This window comes from Salvia miltiorrhiza, chromosome 3 (assembly GCF_028751815.1).
Source record: "Salvia miltiorrhiza cultivar Shanhuang (shh) chromosome 3, IMPLAD_Smil_shh, whole genome shotgun sequence".
Classification (NCBI taxonomy): domain Eukaryota; kingdom Viridiplantae; phylum Streptophyta; class Magnoliopsida; order Lamiales; family Lamiaceae; genus Salvia; species Salvia miltiorrhiza.
Window position 1 is genome coordinate 41,600,890 of NC_080389.1, and position 21,392 is coordinate 41,622,281.

Sequence of the window (21,392 nt, forward strand, 5' to 3'; positions counted from 1 at the left end):
CTGAGGGGTAGGTCGATGCCGACGAGAATGGAGAGGTGGCGGACATCATCGTGAGCGCTGAGAGTGCTGAGATTGGCCTCGAAGCCGACGAATTTATAATTCACTTTGATGACATCAATGGCACCGCCGCCGCTTCCGCAGACTGAATTTAGAGAGAGAAAATTGAGGAGTGGCGGGAGAAAGAGGAGCAGTAGAGAGCGAAAGTGCGGCTCCATTTTCTGTTTCTCACCTTCTTCGACGGGCAGCCGATGCCGATTGGCTTCGCCGGAGGGAGCAGCGGCGTCGAATTCTGCCGATTGGCTTCGCCGGAGGTGTCGATGGGTGTGAGGAGGTGAGGCGCCAGATCTGAAAACCAAGGAGAGAGAGAGAGAAAGATGAGTGGGACCCACCTGAACTTTTAATTTTTTTTTCTAACGGTGTTAGTGTTCGTTAAGTGGCGGGGGAAGGGTATTTGGTGCGATTTTGTCACATTGAGGTATTGGGCAGCTCTTCCCCTGACGGTACGGGGCTAAACGCGATAGGGACGCCATCGATAGGGGTGAATCTGGTACTTAACCCTATTTTATAACTAGTCAAATTTCATAATTTTAGAAAGAAATAAATGAAAAATAAGAACATGAAGAAAAAAAAATATTGTTTATGAATAAATTTTCAATTTTATTATAACTACAAAATTGCCCTCAAATTTGAAATTGATTTTAAATTGAAAGTTGCTTTTTCAATACTCCACCGTCCATAAAAAAATACTAGTAGTTCTTTTTTGTCATTTTGGGATGTCTACAAAAATTAGTTCATTTTCATTTTTAAAAATTATCTATCAGATGGTGAGTCCATTTCTCCACTCACAAATCACAATACATTATTACTATTAACACTATCTTTTAAGTGGGTGGGACCATTTCCCCACTTACAATAAACTAAACCATTTTCATTAAAATCCATATCATCCTCTTCTAGGATTATTTTTGGTGGACGGAGGGAGTATATTATAGATTAATCTATCTTTTACAAAAATAAACTAATTTTCATTATTATGTTGAGAGGTATTTTTTGTTTATCTTTTGTCATTTTAGTTTGTCCCCCAATTTCATACCCCTTTCGGTTTTTAGTAAAATTACTACGCACAATCCCATAACCATTTTAATCAACAATGAAAATGAATTTCCTTTCTAGCTATCTTGAGGAGTAACAAATTGGGTACTTGTGTTACATTAAATAAGGGTAATGGTTAATTCAAATCAAACAACAAGTAATAAATTTAATTAATTGAATCTCTTTCCAAGCTTCATGAAGGGCCAACCAAACATGGTCTAAAACTTATGAGGCTCCCTGACGCCATGAATTCGAACAAGATACATGTTTAGACCATCTAAAGTTATTAGTAGCATTTGTAGAAACACGCTCCTCTTCTCTAAACCTCTTCCAATCCCTCAAAACGGCCTTCAAATCAACGACCTTTGCTCGGATGCCCCGGCAACAGTTGGCGTGGACAGTCGCGACGGATCTGACGTCGCGGCTGTCTCTGCAAAACCCACTGAAGTAGAGGGTGTCGAGGACTCGTGCTTTGATGCCGAGTTCTGTGAGAACGCCGTGCCGCACCAGTTTCACCAGCACGTCTTGCTCTTTCATCCCCGTCGAGTTCTTCCTCGTGTCGTACCATCTCTCGAACAACGACGTCGTTTTGTTGCTCGATTTGACGAAGTAAAACCCTGTGTTGATAGGGTTTCTGCTGGTTGAGGATGCATCGCCTTTGTAGGTATCCGTGCTTATATGCAGATCAACTGATTCGTCTTTCACCAGCCTTGCTAATGGATTCCTTAGCCATAGTATATCACTATCCTGTCACGTGCAAGTTATGAATTTTAAATCAGGTGTGGTAGCGGTGATTAAAGTATATATTAGCTATACCTATTAACACATTAATAGGTCGTTTGTTACTACACACAATCATTTAATTATATTATAAACTAAAAGTTCGGATATATTTTAGGTTAAATGTCTATAAATATACAAATTATACTCAAAATTTAGTTTTTAACCAAATTAATTTTTTATTTTTTTAATAAGAAAATATACATGAACTTTTAAGTATTTTGAATTTGACCTGAGCCCAAACGTTCAATAGCGAATAACTTGATTGTATGAAGTTCGATGGGCAATTTGAAGGTACCGTTGGAAAACTCTTGATGTTATCTTTCTAATGATATTTATATTGTTGAGTTTTGGTAACCAGAAGTGGTCCATAAAAACAAAAAATGGAATTTCATGACATCAACTTTCATGCCATTTTTCGATCATTTTCGGTGACCAAATCCCAACAACATAAATATCATTGAAAAGATAACGTCGAGAGCTTACCAACGATACATTCGGATTGCTCATCAAACTCCACACAATCAAATTATTAGCCAACGAACTTTTGGCTCGGGCCAAATTCCAAAAAAGTAAAAATCCAAGTAATTTTTTTTATCAAAAAAATAGATTTGGTTAAAAATCAAAATTTGGGTATGGTTCATGTAGTTATAGGCAATTAATCCTATATTTAAACAGAATTGTGTGATGCTTGTACACCACATATTAGATAATATAACCAATATACATTAGAATTATAATAAATATTACGTCCCACTAGAATTGGCACACTTGCCTTTTTTGTTTGTCCCACTAGAATTGACACTTTCCTAAAATTCTATGTGGTCCCTACATTCTCTACACACAAAAAATAAGTGACCCTACCTATTTTACACTCTTAACCCTTTATTCTTAATCTATGTGCCCAACTCAAAAGTGTCAATTTTAGTGGGACGAAGGGAGTAATAATGTATATTCTTGTACATGATACCAAACAATGAAATGTATATCATAATTTTTGTTTTTCACTTGGGAAAAGGAGAGCCGTAGGATTTGAACTCTAAACTTTGTTGTTTGTATATAAGAGTTTGCACCGCTTGAGTGTCTCCTTGATCATAAATATTTTAATGCATTTTACTAAATATAATATATGTTATATAATAAAATATAGAGTTAATATATAGAAGTGTCCACTTTCATATTGTAAAATTAAAATCTAGCCTATGAAATAAAAATATTAAAAAAGGGCCAGTTTTTGAGCAAAAGTATAAAATTACCCCTAACATTAAAATATAAAAATTTAGCCACTCATCCAAAAAAAAAAAAAAAAAAATTACTGCACCTAGCCCTGCTCAACCCCCACCCCCACCCACCCCCAAGCCAAAAAATTGGCTTGTGGGGTGGGGTCAGGGGCAAGGAGGGAGTTAAAAAAAAAAAAAAATTGGCTTGTGGGGTGGGGTGGGGTTGGGTTGGGTGGGGTGGGGGGTGGGGCAGAGCAAGGGAGGAGTAAATTTTTTTTATTCTTTTTCTTGGCTTGGGGTGGGTGATCGGGCGAGGGGGTGGGGGGGCAGGGCAGGGGAGGAGTTAGGAGTTTTTTTTTTTTTTTGGCTTGTGAGGTGGGGTGGGGGGTCGTTGGGGGTGGGGTCAGGGGCAGGGAGGGAGTTAAAAAAAGAAAAAAAATGGCTTGGGGGTGGGTGGGGGTTGGGCAGGGGGAGTAAAGATTTTTTTTTCAGAAAAATGGTAAAATGGTAGTTGTGGTCATTTTTTTATTTTTTTTTTATTTTAATTGACATTTTTTAATTTTACTAAAACAAATAGGTTGTTTTTAAAATCCACTCTAAAATATATCGCAATTAAATATATTACGACTTATCTCATATTGTGTAACCAAAAAATTCCATGATGAATATATCGAAAACAGATCATTTTTATCATGATTTTGAAGAATTTAAATATATATAAAAGGATTCTTGTTTGTTATCAAAAAAGATTTCTCCTCAACAAAAAAAGATTTGGGGTGTAAGAATACTATTAAAATATCAAAAATAATACAAGAACCTAATATATAAAACAAACATTAGAAATACAGAAATCAAATAATATGTTTGCGGTGATGTAGAGGTATGGTCTCCTATGGATATAAATTCGGGTCGGCCCACTCGATTTTGGACCAATTCATTTGATTACAGTTTATTTTTTATTTGTGTTAATCGATTTTTTATTTTTCAAATTAAATTATTTTGATTATAATCTTAACTCATTCGATTTACGGTTAGTCTCCGTCGCATGTTTAAGATTTTTTTATAGGTATAAATTTGTATTGATAATCATAATCTTGTAAGAAAAATAGGCGCTATTTTTTTAATCAAGATTGCCTCGTTGTAGATACGAAAATCAATGTCATTTCAACATAAATTTACATAATAATTGACAAGTAAATTTGTTATAGATAAGAATTTGATATATATATTTAATATAAATGACTATTCTTCTCTGATTTCTACGTCATAAAGTTTTTTATAAAACCAGAGCATCAAATCTTATTATCGAATTAAAAAATAAATTAATAAAGTTTGAAAATTAAGTAACAAGAAAATTTCAGCTAATCGGGTCAATCCACTCAATTTTCGGGCCAGCCCCATCGGACTGAACTCGTACTATTTTTAGTTCGGGTCATTCAGACTAAATTTTTTTTGAGCTAAAAATTTTCAACTTTATCCTTCTTTTTTGTAAGTATATTCGAGTCGAGCCCTCAATTTTGAACTTTATTGACATCTCTATATGGAGGTGTGGCATGAGTTATTTTTCAGGACCGTTGATTGTATATGAATGATAATAGTGATATTAATAATTTATATATATATGTAGGACGTGTGTGTTTAATTTAGTTACAAATTTATCATGAAAAATAATGGGATGAAAAATAATGGATGAAAAAATATAAAATTTTTTGTCACATTTATTTTTTAATTTTATGTTCTCTATAAAAGAAAACATGAGGAAATATTTTCAGGTCACTAGCCATAAAAATATAATCATGAACTGAAGTGAATGGAAGAAAAAATAAGATGCCGAAACTTTTTACATTCTTCTCGAAAAAATTATCTATCATACATAACATGTCTAAAAAAAAATTTAAAATCATTTTTCATTAAAGAGAACGCAGGATATTTTGTTTATCATTCACACAGACTAACTTACATCTAGGTCACTCAAGTTCCTAATCTATTAATTAAAAAAAATGTTTTAACAATTAAATTATATTTTACAGAAATTAAAAAAAATATATAGTATATGAAAAATACTCCTTTTGTTCATAAAAGAACTTCCTAGGAGGGAGTGACACCGGTTTTACGAAAAAATATTGTTGAGTGTATTGAGAGTGGAGAAAAAGTAGTTGAGTGTATTGGGAATGATGAAAAGATGTTAGGTGCGAAAGTGAAAAATAAGAGGGTATAGTCCAAAAATAGGTAATAAGTTTTTTTGTGGACGTCCTAAAAAGGAAAGATATGAAGTTCTTTCGTGGACGGAGGGAGTAATAATGAAATTATGATAACTGCATCGGGCAATGTCGTCGTTGCTTCTATATGATATGATTGATTAAGATATGAATTATGTGGTTAAAATCACTTCTTTTGTCTCTCTCTTCCGGAATTCGTCACACACCTACTGTTAATTATACTCATCCCTATAAAGTCAAATTATCATTAATCAGAAAACGTGGATACACAGAGGTCTTCTTTGTACAATTTTCTGTACATGCTTTTGAATTTTCAATTTTTCCATTCTACTCATTCAAAGAATATTCAGTATTGTAAATATATAGCAGTTAAAATATTGTGAATATATATACATGAGTTTACGCCAATGGATTTCTATTCTATAGTAGACTATTTCCTAATTATCCAAATTTAATCATATCACAACTTCTGCAGCATTGCTAATTCGAAATATACATTTTTTTTCCGAGTAATAGTTTTGGTTATATTCTCTATTTATAGGGAGTAGTATCTAAGCTCCAAAGTAATTTGGTTTATAAGATGTATGATCCTCGAACTTAATTATATTTTGTGCTACTATACCTTAGGTTTACATTGACAGTTTGGTATATTTAATTTCAGCACTTGGCACTTCATCAATTAGCATATACATCCACAAACTCTTCTCTTCTTCTTCTTCGAAAATATAAATCAACTAACAAAATTAGTAATATATATACTTAATTAGGTTTCTCTAACCCAGCACAATTTCAATTTAAGCATAAAAAATATAAATTTCTGCTCTAGCTATAATCTAAATCATATATATTGCTTCTCCTCTCATATATTTTCTGTTTAATTTCATTTACGTACTGTAGCCACGTGCATGTAACATTTACAACTAACGATATTCCCATTTAATATCAGCATTCACAAAATCAAACAAAACGATCCACTTCTTCATCACGACATATTTCAATTTTCACATTTTAAAAATATTATTACGCCATACTAAAAATGATTAATTAATATTTTGTGCGAGCAAACAATAATAATTAAAAAAAGACATACCGTGAAGATGAAGCTATATCCTCTTTTTAGAACTTGGACGAGAAAATACGTCCGCCTCCACATCATCTCTATAAACTCAGGCGACATGTACACTTTCTCTCCGGCGAAACCATCGCCTTCCGCCGCCAGTCTGTAACAGTTGAGGCGGCGGAAGAGGCACCTCTCGTGGGCGGTGGTGTCCATGGACACCACCACCAGATGGGTAAGGAGCGGACGAGTGTCCTCTCCGACCCAAAAACCCTCGAGAAAGAGATCGAACATCGACGGATACTCGTCGTCGTTGGGCTCCACGTAAGCTTTGTTGATGATGGCGATGATCACCGTCTTGTTCGCCATTGACGCCTTCTCCAACGCTACCTCCAGCTCATCTTTCTCTGAAGATACCATCTGTTCAAACACACACATTAATCAAAACAAAAAGGATTGTTTGATTAAATATCTTTCAAGAATGAATGAATTTACAGATTTTGCGGTGGAATTCTTCAGTGGTAAAAACGAGTCTCGCTTGTAGGTTAAGGGCTCCCATGAAGAGAGAAGAAATATGATTGCTACCGTTAAAGAGAGGGTTGCAAGAATTTTGCTGGGTTTAATTTTGGAGTAATCCATGATTATTTTGTGTTTGATTAATCTTGTGTTTGACAATATATTCAAGGAAGCAGGCGGCTATAGAGGGGGGCCAGAGAGTTGGAGAGTCATGAAAACTACCTGATATATGGAAAAATATTATTAATTCTAGTTTCTTATTTAGTAATATCGTATTGCATTCTCACTAGTTCTTTTCTCTCTATCTCTCTCTATATATAGGAATAAGATCATGTAGTACTATGTCCGGAGACATATTAAGATTATGACACGTGCCAAGGAGCTTTCATGGCAAAATTTGCAGAGGGGTAAAATCAGAATATATTTTCCGAATATTAAAAAAAATCAAATATATATTATGTTTTTTTTATTTTTTTTAGATTTTATGGGAAAACATATTTTTCATGCATAAAGTTTCACACAAAAATACATAACAGAACACACACAAATGCATTAAATTGTACTCCCTCCGTTCCATTGGGCTTGTCCCATTTGGTTTCGGCACGGTTATTAAGAAGAGTATTAGTAGTGTTAAATGTGTAGATAAAGTAGGAGAGAGAAAGAGAGAGAAGATGATAAAGTAGGAGAGAGAAAATGATAAAGTAGGAGTGTTATTTATAGAAATGGGACAAGATCAATGAGACAAACAAAAAAGAAATACGAGACAAGATCAATGGGACGGAGGGAGTACAAAATATGCATTGTACTTTTCCAAAAATCTGAAAATTTCACCACTGACCCACCCCACCCACCACCCCCAAAAACAGACATGTTTCACATGCATATAATGTCAAACAAAAATGCATAAAATTTCAAATAAAAATACATTAAATTGTACAAAAAATGCATTTCACTTTTTACAATTCAGTTTTTTTCGTCACCCCACCCCCCCCAAAAAAAGACAAAAGAAAAATTTAATTTTTTTAAATATATTTTTCAGCGCTGACCCATCCCACTCTCTCCCCGATAAAATGAAATGCATTTTTGTGTGAAACATTATGCTTTTTTGTGTGAAAAGTTATGCATTTTGTAAAAAAAAAAATTAAAAGAATTTAAAAAAATAAAAATAAAAAATTATCTTGGAGGTTGGGGGGGAGGGATGGTGTGGGGTGAGGTTGCGAAAATACCAGATTTGTAAAATTGAAATGCATTTTTTTGTTCTAAGTTATGCATTTGGTCACACATAACTATGAAATGTGTCGGTGAATCAACTGTATATAATTTGCATTAGTTATTGACATTGAATATGTGTGGCAAAAAACATTTAGTCACATTTATATTTTGAACATAATTTTTATTACGTTTTCTTTTCAACCAAATATCTTTTCAAATTTATCATGCTTACGTGGAAAATTAATTAAACTTGTTAGCCACACATAATAATCAATTATATGTGCGGTTAATGATATTTTTATTAATCTTAATTTTTACCGCACAAATGAAACCTCCAATTTTTCTGAAGTATTTCATCTTTCCCGCACAAAACAAAAATAATTCATACTCCTTCACTAAAGAGAAAACCGCCATTCTGCTTATCTTTTATTTTCAATTTTATCTACATACACCACTCAAGCTAAATCGCACCAAAGATTTGCTCGTGTTGAATTTCTCCTTCGTCCGATTTGTTGCAGTCTCGGCGCCCTCATTTCCAGCGACTACCACAACGCCTGCCTCGTCCCTCTCTCAATCTTTGCAGGATGAAGCCCTGAGGCTGGAACACGGCTGCTGAGAAGGCATGCTAAAGGTATATTATACGAGCAAGTAACGTTGATTTGACTCCTAATAATTCTTATAGTAATTTTTATTTCTTTACAATTTCAATTGCAATGTTCGAATTTTTTATTTGGTTCAAATAATATATTAGTCAGATTGATATTTCAAATACACGCTTCTCAAGGATCATGTGTATTAGAATTGTGGGTTTGTCACATATTCAGTTTCTAATTACCTTGTTGCACTAAATTAGGCTTGGAGCTTTGGATGTGCTGGATTGCGGATGGAGAAAACATAAATCTAGAGTTAGCTTGGGTTATGTAAGTGAGTTTTGAAGCGAGTAATCTGTATTTAGTTATTTCATTTACTCTTGTTTGTCTACATTTGATTCATTTAAATTTAATACTTCAAGTGGAATGCCAAAATCGGATTTAGAATGAGTGGACTAGTAGCTATACAAAGATATTCTCTGGTAGTTTATTTTTCCCATTTCTTGTTTTCCATGTAGTATGTGTAGCTTCGCCCATTCTCCTTTATTCATTAATGTTTTATGTTGCACACTATCTTATTTTGGTTCTATCAATGATAACAATAAACCAATATTGTTTCCCTTCTAATTGCTATTAACATTAAGTTGAAATTTGAAAGCTCTAACATTTAAATAGTGTCTGTTGCTAATGCTACTGTTTTGTACAGCAAATTTTACCTTCTGATTATGAATTTTTGGTTTGTAAATATTTTGTTTTTGAGGTCTAATTAAAAACCATGTGATTGTGGTCATGAGTTCAGCTAAAATACCATTTAGTTTTGATTATTTGTTGTAGTTGGTAATTTTTAATATTTTATAGAATAACTCAATTGTGATGGCCAAAAACAGGGATCTTTACTACCAAATCAATTTGCAAGTACTTAAGCTATATCTAGAACATTTACCGCAGTGTTGATAAAGTTAATTAGATTTTCAGAGTTGTGAGCCTACTTGATTCATTCTACCAACTTTGCCTTTTAAACTGGTTTTTTGTTAATGAAGGGGGCTTATATTATTAATGTTTGTTACTATTTTTTGTATTTGAGTTATTTGAGCTTAACGGCAAAATGATTGCTAGCAAACTTTTTTATGTTGCACTTGCTCAGAGGAAAGAAAGATAGAAGAGTACAACTCTAGGTTAGTGCTTCTTGTTTCATTTCATTTTCCAACTTAGTCATTTATGCTTTATAATATAGGGTATTATATGTCTCCAATAATATTGTGTTTTTATTATCTTAACAGGAATAAATGAAGCATATGTCAATATGAAGTTAACCAATGCGATTGGATTGCTTGTCGTCAAGAAGTTTCATAGAAAATCAAAAATATTTGATCAATTGTATAGTTATCACACATTTAATGCTTTTTGTAGTTGTACATATAGATATTGTGTAATTCGATATTATTGAATATTATTAATGAAGTAAATTTTTTTAATATAATCTAGTTATATTTTAATGGTTTGTAATATATTTAATTTAAAATTTTCTAAACTAGTTAGGATTATATTGTATTTAAATTAATATATAATACACAATAATATATATATATATATATGTGTGTGTATTAAATACAAAATTAAATTTAAAATAAATTCTCAAAAAAATTAGTTACACATATGTTATACATTTACCCACACATAAATTTGTCACATATGAATACCACATCATCACCCACGTCATTTCCACCTCAGTGTTATATTCCACGAAAATTATTATTAACCACACATAAAACATACCTTTTGTGACATATATGTAGGTAAATGTTTAGTGTTTTACCACATATATATGTATATGTGGATAAAACTCTTTCTCTACAAAGTTTTACCCACACTTGTTGACATTTGAATTATGTGTGGGTAAAACTTTATATTTACACATAACTATATTTTTAGCCACACATGAATGTGTCATGTGTGGGTAAAACCCCTTGATTTCTTGTAGTGAAATTATATGCATTTAAAACATGTCTGTTTGGGGGGAGGGGGGATTGGGGGGTTGTGTGGAGTGGGGTGAGTCAGTGGTGAAAATTTTAGATTTCTGGAAAAATACAATGCATTTTTTGTACAATTTAATGCATTTGTGTGTGTTCTGTTATGCATTTTTATGCGAAACTTTATGCATGAAAAATATGTATTTCCAGAAAATTAAAAAAAAAACAACAAAAAATATATAAAAAAAATAAATTTCTTTCTAATATCCAGAAATGATTTTTCGATTTTACCCCTGTGCAGATTTTGTCTTGGAATGCCTTGGAAGCTCCTTGCCACGTGTCACAATCTTGATGCGTCACATATTTAAGATGTGTGGTCAAGATTTGGTTCTACATCACTACCTAAGGACATGGTACTACAGGAACCTAATCCTATATATATATATATATATATATATATATGATATATATATATATATATATATATATGTGTGTGTGTGTGTGTGTGTGTGTATTTTTTTGTTCAATTATATGCATTATATGCATAATCAAGGCGGCGAGCAGTACAAAAAAATCAAATAAAAAATATTAAAAGAAATATTTAATTTTTTAATATTCAAATTTTTTATTTCTATTTTATATATGTATGTATTTTGTCTTAAAAGTCCATAGCCACGTATCATAATTGAAACATTAAAGGTAGAAACTATACTTAATTTAAGTAGATTTAACATGTAAGTTATAAGGATGGGTATGTTTCGTACGTAACTCATCAAAAGAGATATTTTAAATTCCCACCCAATCTTAAAAGTCCAAAATGTTGAGCTAGCTACCAACTCGTTTTTTTTTTAGTCTTATCGTTTTCATTTTACTCTTTGTTTCCTATTTATCTCTACTATTTTCTTTTCGCTTAAAGATTATAAATTCAAAATCTCACCAGCAAAATTGAGATAAAATTTATTGCACAAGGATGGCTTACAATAAATTAGTTTTAATCTATACTATATTAAAAAAACAACTCATAATTTTAAATTGATTTTAATTTAATTTCAAATTGATTTGAAAGGTAATTTTAAAAATATGTATAATATGAAGGTTACAAATAAATCATATCTCATTCACACCTCCACTATTTTACCCACTATCTTGCAACCTTTATAATCTAGATAATAATATATAAAAGAAGAGTTTTTTCCCTCCATTTTTTCCCTCTCTTTTTCTCTCTCTTCTTCCATCAATTTTTTCACTAGGCTTCACTCATTCAATTAGGATTTATAATTATTTTTTTATATTTATTTGAGTTATTTGGGTTAATTAATTCAAAATTAGGGTATACTATAATTTTTAAAAATTTCAATTTTTAGGAATAAATATTATTTAGAGTCATTATATTATAATCTTTTTATTTTATTTTATAACAAACAATTATAAAATAGAGAGATTAGAAGTGACATACAATCAAACACAGGAAATTGTGGGACACATCAATGAGACAATCTAAACAGGGTTAATCAAATAATAATTAATTAAATAATAGTAGTAATTAAGTGCTCTAACCCAGGAAATTAATTGTGGAACACATCAATGAGACAATCTAATTAGGGTTAATCAAATAATAATTAATTAAATAATAGTAGTAATTAAGTGCTCTAACCCGATCGACCACGTAAGCCATGGAAATGCAAGAGATGAACTAAAAATTTGCTACACCAGACGACAGTTGCTGCAGTTTCAATCAAACTAGTATTGTACCCGTGCGATGCACGGTCCAATTATTTATACGTAGTTGTAATAAATAGTAGTAGTATTATAGAATTTTTATAAGTGTATTTAAGTGATTCAAAAAAAATGCAAAATATTCAAATCAAATTGAAAATTTATATTGTATAATAAAAAAAGATAAGAACTAAAAAAACAAAAGTAAGACACAAACATTACTTACAAAGTAAAAAAAGAATATTTAAATAAATATGAATACTGCACAAAATTGATTTACTTAAGTCAATTTAAATGCTTCGCACTATATGATCATTCATATATATATTTGTCATATATAGCAAGAGTACTATAGAGTTGTGAAAATATTTTTAACTGATAAAAAATAAAATACAAAGTAACTAAATGAAATTGAAAATTAAAGTTCAATCAGTAAGACAACTCATTCATTTATCTTTATTATTCTTTAAAGATTCTCTGTTATTCAAAAATACATAAATAATATAACTTGCAGAAATTGAGCATGAGGATGCTCTAGAAGCACGTAACACAACACTGCAAGAAGCTCTAACCACCAAACCACCAACAAAACCAAAAGCTAGACAACTGCCATCAAATGATATAACTTCATATGGTATATACAAATTCTACAATAATGCCTATAAATTAATGAAATGTGAACTAATACGAAATTGTATTATTACACAGGTTCTATTATCGAACGAAGCATTTTGTGTAGTATTATGTACTTTTGTATCTGCTAGTTATGCTCATATGCTAATTAGACTTTTGTATAATTATGTGACTATTATTTCAAATAGCAGAAACTCTAACAATTCACTAAACTTTTGATGTGTAAGAGTGTGAAAGAATTCGACCGCCTAATTGTGCTTATGTGTAAATATTCACACACTATTGATGTCTCTAATAATTTTTAATATATATCTACTTATATACTTACATCAATATTAAAAAAATATATAGAATCTGTTTTCTGTTTCATAGCGTGCATATTTAATTAAACTCTATATAAAACTATCATAGAATCGGTATTTAGTTACAATAATTGAATATTGAGATCAGATAGCATTCAATATTGTTTGTTTGTCCTATATTAAAATGCGATTTTATATAAAAAGGGAAAAGGAAAAAAGAACAAAGAAACCCTAGAGAGCACAAAAAAGCAGACTTAGGGCCGAGCCTCATTAAAACCTTTTCATGGAAAACCCTGTGGGAAAAACCAGGAAAGGAAAAAGAGTTCTCGTCAAAAGACAAAAACCACGACCAGAAGAGCGTAAAGGAAAGTTTCTGAAACTCCGACCTAACCATCGTTTCAAAACAATCCCGGCTCAAACTAGTCACAACCGAAACAAGAACAAGCAAAGCAACAAAGATGATGTCCGGTGAGACGTTGTCGCCATCATCCAAGAAACAGAAAAAATAGTTGAACCTCAGCCGGTTAGACGCCGTCGCTGAGTAAACCAAACCCATGTCCCCAAAAACACCAAGTGAGAAGAGATTTTTTCCGGTTATATGCCGTCGCCAAATCTCTCAGCAGAGACTACACACGAGATCGAACAGCAGCAAGCTGGAGATCTTCTTTGAGAACCCTACAGATCAAAAGACAAACGAGACAGAGGCCGGAAAGGTCGCCCTTGTCCCATGTCATCAATTCTTCATACGAACGCGACTATGAGTCGCCATATCCAGAGAAACCGCAATCTTAATATCCTCAATAGCAAAGGGCCACCACCCTTCGATCCGGGCATGATTAGCCATAATATCCGCCACACTATTTCCTTCTCTATAAATATGCGAGATCTGAATTCGAAAAGTTGAAAGCCAATTTAAAGTCTGTTTCCAGAGCGGTAGAAAACGCCAGGGAACATTCAGAGAACGAGATTGAAGAAGCTGGACAACATAAGACGAGTCTGCTTCAATCCAAAGCCAATGCCAACCACGAGAATTCGCAATTCGAACAGCATGCATGATCGCGAAAAGCTCCGCTTCAAAAGCGAACCCCGAACCCCCTTTATAGTGATAACAACCGCGAACCGCACCCCAGTTATCGCGGAACACACCGCCCGCGGCAATGCTCCCAGGTTTCCCAAGTGCCGAACCGTCAGTATTGACTTTAATCCACTGCCCCGCCGGTGGCCACCAGTGAACCTCAATCATCATAGGGGGCGAAACAGCGCGCATAGCGACCCCAATTTGCCTAAGCACCAAATAATCTTGCCAAGAGTTATTAGAACGCCCAAGCTTAGGGAAATTGGAATCCATCTCCTTAAACGCAACTTTCAGGAGCCCAAGAATCATATTCGGGTGGAAACTAGCATCATTAAAAGTCACTTGATTGCGGCAATCCCAAATTTTCCAAATAAAATTAATCACCCCAGCTTTCCAGTAGTTACGAACCAATGGACTGAAATCAGTGTTCCATGCAGCAGCTAACATGCTATGAATATCCAAGCAGTCCAGCATGTGCGATTTGGCAAACCAATCAAAGAAAACCACCCAAGTCTGCCGGATAACACTGCAATTCCAGAACAAGTGGTCAATAGACTCTTCAGCCAACCCACACATCACACATCTGTTGGGGCCGTGCATGCCCCTTTTGATTAGACCATCCAGAGTCGGCATCTTCAAATGCAGAATCCTCCAGGTGATAAGAGATCTTTTGTCAGGAATAAAACGCTCCCAGATCCAAGTGCCCCAAAGAACTTTTGGAAAATGCGGAGACTGCGAAACATAGGCAAGAGAGGCCGAAACCTCCCCACTAACAGAAGGTTTCCAGAAGCGAGTGTCACTCTCTTCCCCAATTGGAAGCAAGAGAATATCCACCACAAGATCAGGAAACTGAATAATAAAATCCGGAGTGAAATGCCAAACACCATCATAGAAGTAATCACTCACAGCTTGCTGCAGGAAGTCTCTCATAAAAGGCGGAATATGAAGCTTGTCCGCCAACTTGTAACCCAGCCAATCGTCATGCCAGAAATAAATGTGTTCTCCAGTGCCAATATAGGAATAAGAATCCATCACCAAGGAGTTCACATGCTCCCTCACGCCAGTCCAAAATGGAGAAGAAGCCAAGAACATCTTGGCATAGCCAAAATTCGACAAGTAGCGAGTCGCCATGACCGAAGGGGCGAAGTCTCGGCCTTGCACAAGCTTCCAGGCCATCTTCATCAAGAAGCTTCTATTCATAGCCGAGAAAGACCTAACCCCGAGGCCACCTTCCGACCGAGAAGCGCAAACCCTAGACCAGCTTACCGGGCACGAAGGCTTTTTGTCCACATGTCCCGACCAAATAAAGTTGCGGCACTTCCTATCCAGTTTATAGATGAGGGATTTAGGCCATCTATATATCATCATAGAGTGCGTTACCGAACTTTGAATCACAGAACGAACCAAGCAAATTCTGCCAGCCATAGATAAGTGAAGCCCCTTCCAACTTGAAAACTTGTTGACAATCTTATCATAAATACCAATCAAGTAAGAAGCACGCATGCGACCAGAGAAGATCGGGACTCCCAAGTAGGTAACCGGCAAAGATCCCATCGCAAAGCCAAGCTCATTAATCACACGATTCTTCATAATGCAAGAAACGTCCCTCCCGAAGAAAACGTTAGACTTAGCAGGGTTACAGATTTGTCCCGAAATATCACCATAGAAATCCAAGATTTCTTTGATTTTGCGAGCGTTTTTCAACGACGCCTTACAGAAAATCAAGATGTCATCAGCATAAAGCAAATGAGTAGGAAAAGCTACCTTTCTGCTGAAATCCATGGAAATAATGTGACGAGAAGTCACACAAGTGAGGAATAAGTGACTCAAAACATCCTCAGCAATTCCAAAAAGAATAGGAGAGAGAGGATCACCCTGCCTAACTCCCCTGGAACAAGCGAAGTAGCCACTCAACTGCCCGTTGTAAAGAATGGAAATCCGGGCAGAACTGAAGATAATGGAAATCCATTCAATGAACTTTCCATGGAAACCATTAACCCTGAGCACATTCAGAATAAAGTCCCAGCGCATAGTATCAAATGCTTTGCGAATATCCACTTTGCACGCCATATTCGAGCGTTTGCCCGTGCGATTCATGCAGCTAAAACCTTCAGAGCCAAGCATGATACAGTCATGAATCGAACGACCTCCAATAAACCCAAATTGGTTTGGCGACACCCCAACTGCCGCCACTTCCCCCAATCTGGTAGCGAGGATTTTGGAAATAATTTTAAAGAAGAAATTTGACAGAATGATAGGTCGCAAATCAGCCACCGTCTCCACCACATCCTTTTTTGGGATCAAAATTAAGATGCTAGCATTGCAGCCTGCAGGCAGATAAGAATTAAGGAAGAAAGCACGCACCGCAGAAAGAATATCCAGTCGTATAATGTTCCAACAACTCTGAAAAAACTTCCCAGAAAACCCATCCGGACCCGGCGAGCTATTCGCATCCAAGCTAAAAATCGCAGCCATAATCTCCTCATCATCAGGTATATGCGTGAGTTTCCCATTCTGATCCTCAGACACAAATTTATCAATAATACCTTCCAGCATATCCCAATTCACATTACTGGGGCTTTCGTCTTTAAAAAGAGAGGAAAAGAAATCAATAATATGCTGCTGAATATTCCCCCTATCATACGAGACTACATCGCCAATCTTCAAGTGCTCAATCCTGTGACTTTGCTTTCGAAAGCGAATAGCACGATGGAAAAAAGAAGTATTACGGTCTCCGTCAGAAAGCCAGTGCACACGACTTTTTTGTTGCAAAAGACTGTTCTTCCTGGCAAGCAAAGAAGACAACCGAGCTTGATGATTGACCTCCTCCTCAAAAAGAATGTCCGTGTAACCCTGGTCAGAAATCTTGTTCTGCACGTCGAGCAACGAGACTTGCTCCGAATTAATCTGCATATCCACCTGCCCAAACACATCTTTATTCCACGCCCTGAGGTCATTTCTGAGACGACGGAGCTTGAACATGATTTTAAAAATAGGACAACGAACGTCAGTCCCAGCATCCCAAGAAGACGCCACTCGCTCAAGAAAGTTGGGGTGAGAAGTCCACATATTCAAGAATTTGAAACGTCTCCCCTTACCCATCTCATCGCTGCATTGGAAAATCAAGGGAGAGTGATCAGAGGTAAGCCTTGGGAGCGCATGGGTGTTAATCGAAGCCCACAAATTCGCAAAACCAAGGGAGAAAAACGCCCTGTCCAATCTAGACTCCACATGCCGAGGAAGTAAAATCCGACCAGACCACGTAAAGCGAATGCCAGAAGAAGGAGATTCAATCATATCCGAAGCCGCGATGAAGTCGCAAAACTCGCTGCAAGAGCTTCTCAAAGGGGCCACCAAACTACGTCGCTCATGAGCTCCCTTAACGACGTTGAAGTCGCCAATAAAGACCGTGTTCCCATCAACAAAATAAAGAAGGTCTGTCCACAAGGCACGTCGAGAAACGTGGTCATTCGCACCATGCACAACAGCAACTCTAAAGAAGTATGTTTGCCAAACACAATCAGCAATAATGACTTGATCCGAGGAGAGCAGAATTGTGGTCTGAACATCCGGACTAGTGAGCAACCAGATGTTCGGTCTCCGAGGCTGTCGACAATTTTGATGACGAGGGACCAAATTAATCGATCTCCAATAGCTCTGGCGAACTTTCTGAAGGCTTTTCTTAGGCTCAATAATGCCTACAAGAGAAGGCAAAAAGGAACGACAATGCTCCTTAAGAAGAGATTTAGAATCGTCCGAAAAGCCTCGGACATTCCAAACCAAAAAATTCATAAGAATTATTGATTAATTCTGGGCTGAGAAGACCCCAGCTCCGCTTCCTTATCCCACCGTTTGTTTGCTACGTTGTCCATAGCCTGCAAACTATCCGACTCTTGATAATCAACAATATACTCACGTGGTTGATGGCCATCATCAGCTGCCTTCTGGAGACTATTTTTGATACTTTCTTGCTGAAGAAGAAGAGCTTTATTATGATTGCGCGCATTCTTTTCATTTTTTGTAGGACGCCCTCTGCCACGTTTAGGTAAGCTTGATCCTGAGGCCTCATGATTTAACCTTTCCACTTTAATATCATTTTCTAAAGCGAGAATTTTTTTTTCCTTGCTTGTTTGGTCCGCCGAAACAGGAGCAATAGTGCTCTGCGCATTCTGCTGAGAGATGGTGTCGCGATCCCTCTCATGTCTCTCCTCTTGAAGAGAAACCTGAGTCAAGCCTGCTGCCACATTCTCCGTAACGTCCCCCCATGGTTCGTTCATTTGCTCCTCCTGAAGAGAAGCGTGGTGCGAGCCTGCTGACATTTTCTTCGATACGTCCCCCAACTGTTCTATCCTTTGTTCCCCATCAACCTGCAAAATAGATCCTTCTGCCGTAATTAAGTTTACGCCCCCCAACTGTTTGGTGAAAAGTTCCACCGAAAGAGGCTGTTGTGATTCCCTCTTATCAGTAGCATCTCCCATCTGTTCGATGCTATGCTCCATAGAAATATGTTTAGTGGCAGCAAATTCCCGACCCTTCTCTTGCTGTTGAGATCTCATTCCTTGATTATTATTATTTTCATCCGAAGCAATGTTCATGTCGATGTTTCCCGCTGTGTTCTTAAGAATGGCATCCTGCTTGTTAGTCTCCAAATCCTCTTGAATCGAGGAATTTTCGAGGATGGCGAATCTGTTACCATCCTGGGACCCCAGTTGATTATGCTTAGAGCCCGAGCTCCTGTTACACAAATTTTCCAAAAGATCCGGCCCTGTAAACTCCTTGTGCGAAGTCACACTCGTTTCCTTAGCTCCATCTTCCGACTCCGAGTCAGATGCCACCTCTCCATCGAGAGGCTGCTTACTCTTGTCCTCCACAACAGCCTTCCATTCCGGGCCTCTAATGATTTTCGCCTCAGGTTCAATATTTTTACCTGCTTTTCCTCGCCGACACTTGTCCGGCGAGTGACCAGTTATCTTACATTTAGTGCAATATAAAGGAATATATTCATAACTGAATTCAATGTTAAAAAAATACTCGCCTCCATCAATCGTCATGAATTCCGGGAGAGGTTGAGAGAGATCAATTTCCACTAAAATACGAGCAAAGTGAGCTACTTCATCATCAATAGACGTACCATCAATCTTCAACGGTTGTCCCAACCATCGACCTATGCCCGAAAGAACCTCCGGATGCCAGAACTCCACCGGCAGGTAATATACTCTCACCCAAACTTGAGCCAAGGAGGACGATTCTTTATATGGGTTAAAAAAGCGAACCCAATCACGAAGACGTATCGAACCTGCAGGAAGATCCCAGATCACATGTCGTTTAGCGACAGCTTTATCTTCCTTGTTGAGGAACTTTAAAGTATAGAATCCTCTTCCCATCGGCATGAGAGACCAAGGAGATTTAATCGCCCACAACGATTGTAATTCCGCCTTGAGTTCTCTAGTGGTCCTAGGTATTTCACCCTTATTCATCATGAAATGACCAATAAGCGCGTGTTGGAATTTTGACGCCTGAAAATTCTGAATTTCGCGAGGAACTTTGAGCACGCCATGTCCTCCTTGAGCAAAGGGTTGAAGCGCGTGGAATTTATGTGCCGGTAAGTCCGGCTTCCTGACCCTTTGGGGTGCCGTGACATGAGCATAAGCGGACACCGTTCCAACAGCTTTCGCGGTAGAAGAGGAATAACCAAGCAGCGGCTGCTGATTCTTCTGCGTTGAAACACTCGGCAAACAAGGGTTATCCTTGGAGGTTGGTAAAGCTTGGCCAGCAACGTCCGTAGAGGCTATGATGAAGTTGTTCGAAACTTGGGGCAGATTAAGACCACCCCTGTCGATCGAGGACTGCTGAAAATCACCGGAGGACATGATCGGAGAGGAGAACGGTGGAATTTGTGCAATCGTTTTAACAGGTCAACCATCTACAGTGTTCAGAGGTTTGGTCTGGCCTCTTAACCTGCTGGCAAGGATGGGCAGACCCCAAAGGCCGGAGAGACGGACTGCTGTAGGTGCAGCGTCGCAGCCGTAGTAGTCGGGGTAGGGCTGTCCGAGCGGCGGCGAGGATGCGCTCTAAGATCCGCGCTCCCAACAGTCAATCGGTTATCACAGCATCCACCCCCTCCGCGAAGACGCCGATCTATCACAGCAAGTACCCCTCCCCACCGTCGGAGCGATGCAGCGGCCGGCGATATCCAGTGACGTGGGTCAGAGCGTCAAGCGATCGCCGATCCAGTCAACTAACAACAGTTGAGACAGCAGCTGTGAGCGAAGGACGTCGGCCGATCTAACAGCAGTTGAGAGGGAAGGACATCGGCCGAGCGAACAGCAGTTGAGAGGGGATACGGCAGACTCCGGCTCCGGTCGGAAGCGGCGAGCTCGCGTCCGCGGCTGGAGCGAAGAACAGCAACGATGTCGTCACGAAGACGCCGATCTATCTCAGCAAGGAGCCCTCCCCACCGACGGAGCGAGGCAGCAGCCGGCGAGAACAGCAACGACGGCGTCAGAGCGTCAAGCGATCGCCGATCCAGTCAACTAGCAGCAGTTGAGACAACAGCTGTGAGCGACGTTGGCCGATCTAACAGCAGCTGAGAGGGAAGGACGTCGGCCGAGCGAACATCAGCTGAGAGGGGAGGCAGACTCCGGCTCCGGGCGGAGGCGGCGAGCTCGCGTCCGCGTCTGGAGCTGTTGCGTGCAGCGGCGGATATTGACTCACCGAGGAGTCGAAAAATTCTCTCTCTAAATGATATTCGGAAAGATTGTTGTTTGTCCTATAATCATTTCGCTTACAATACTCAATTTTTGGTTTATTTCATAAAACCTATAAATGCTAATTCTAATGTACAATATAAATAATGATGTTTTTTAGTGAAAATTTATATATACGGAAAAGCTAAATGGACACCGAGTGTCCATGACACTCGGTCAAAACCGGAGTTTTTGCACTTAGCCAAAGTGGGCCGGATTTTTAGTGAATTAGTTATTTACTGATTTATCCTTATTAAGTACTAC

At 37.1% G+C, this 21,392-nt stretch overlaps 1 protein-coding gene and 1 long non-coding RNA gene across 2 annotated transcripts; one reads left to right on the plus strand and one right to left on the minus strand.

Moving 5' to 3' along the window:
• Positions 1–1,232: 1,232 nt before the first annotated feature.
• Positions 1,233–7,172, minus strand: LOC131016774 (uncharacterized protein At1g28695-like). Its single transcript, XM_057945501.1, has 3 exons — positions 6,864–7,172; positions 6,402–6,788; positions 1,233–1,839 (listed from the first exon to the last, which is right to left on the minus strand). Exons 1-3 carry the CDS (start codon positions 7,005–7,007, stop codon positions 1,318–1,320), a joined length of 1,053 nt encoding a protein of 350 aa, XP_057801484.1. The 5' UTR covers positions 7,008–7,172; the 3' UTR covers positions 1,233–1,317.
• A 1,264-nt stretch (positions 7,173–8,436) lies between these two features.
• Positions 8,437–9,305, plus strand: LOC131016775 (uncharacterized). The gene is made up of 2 exons (XR_009099216.1): positions 8,437–8,727; positions 8,950–9,305. It is a non-coding gene; the product is annotated as an uncharacterized LOC131016775 (long non-coding RNA).
• Positions 9,306–21,392: the final 12,087 nt, after the last annotated feature.

Excerpts from the sequence above, each read along its gene's own strand:
- LOC131016774 (XM_057945501.1), bottom strand. The coding sequence starts at position 7,007 with ATGGATTACTCCAAAATTAAACCCAGCAAAATTCTTGCAACCCTCTCT. Across the intron at positions 6,789-6,863 it reads AGAATTCCACCGCAAAATCT|ATGGTATCTTCAGAGAAAGA; the intron begins GTAAATTCATTC and ends GTGTTTGAACAG. Across the intron at positions 1,840-6,401 it reads GATATAGCTTCATCTTCACG|GATAGTGATATACTATGGCT; the intron begins GTATGTCTTTTT and ends TGCACGTGACAG.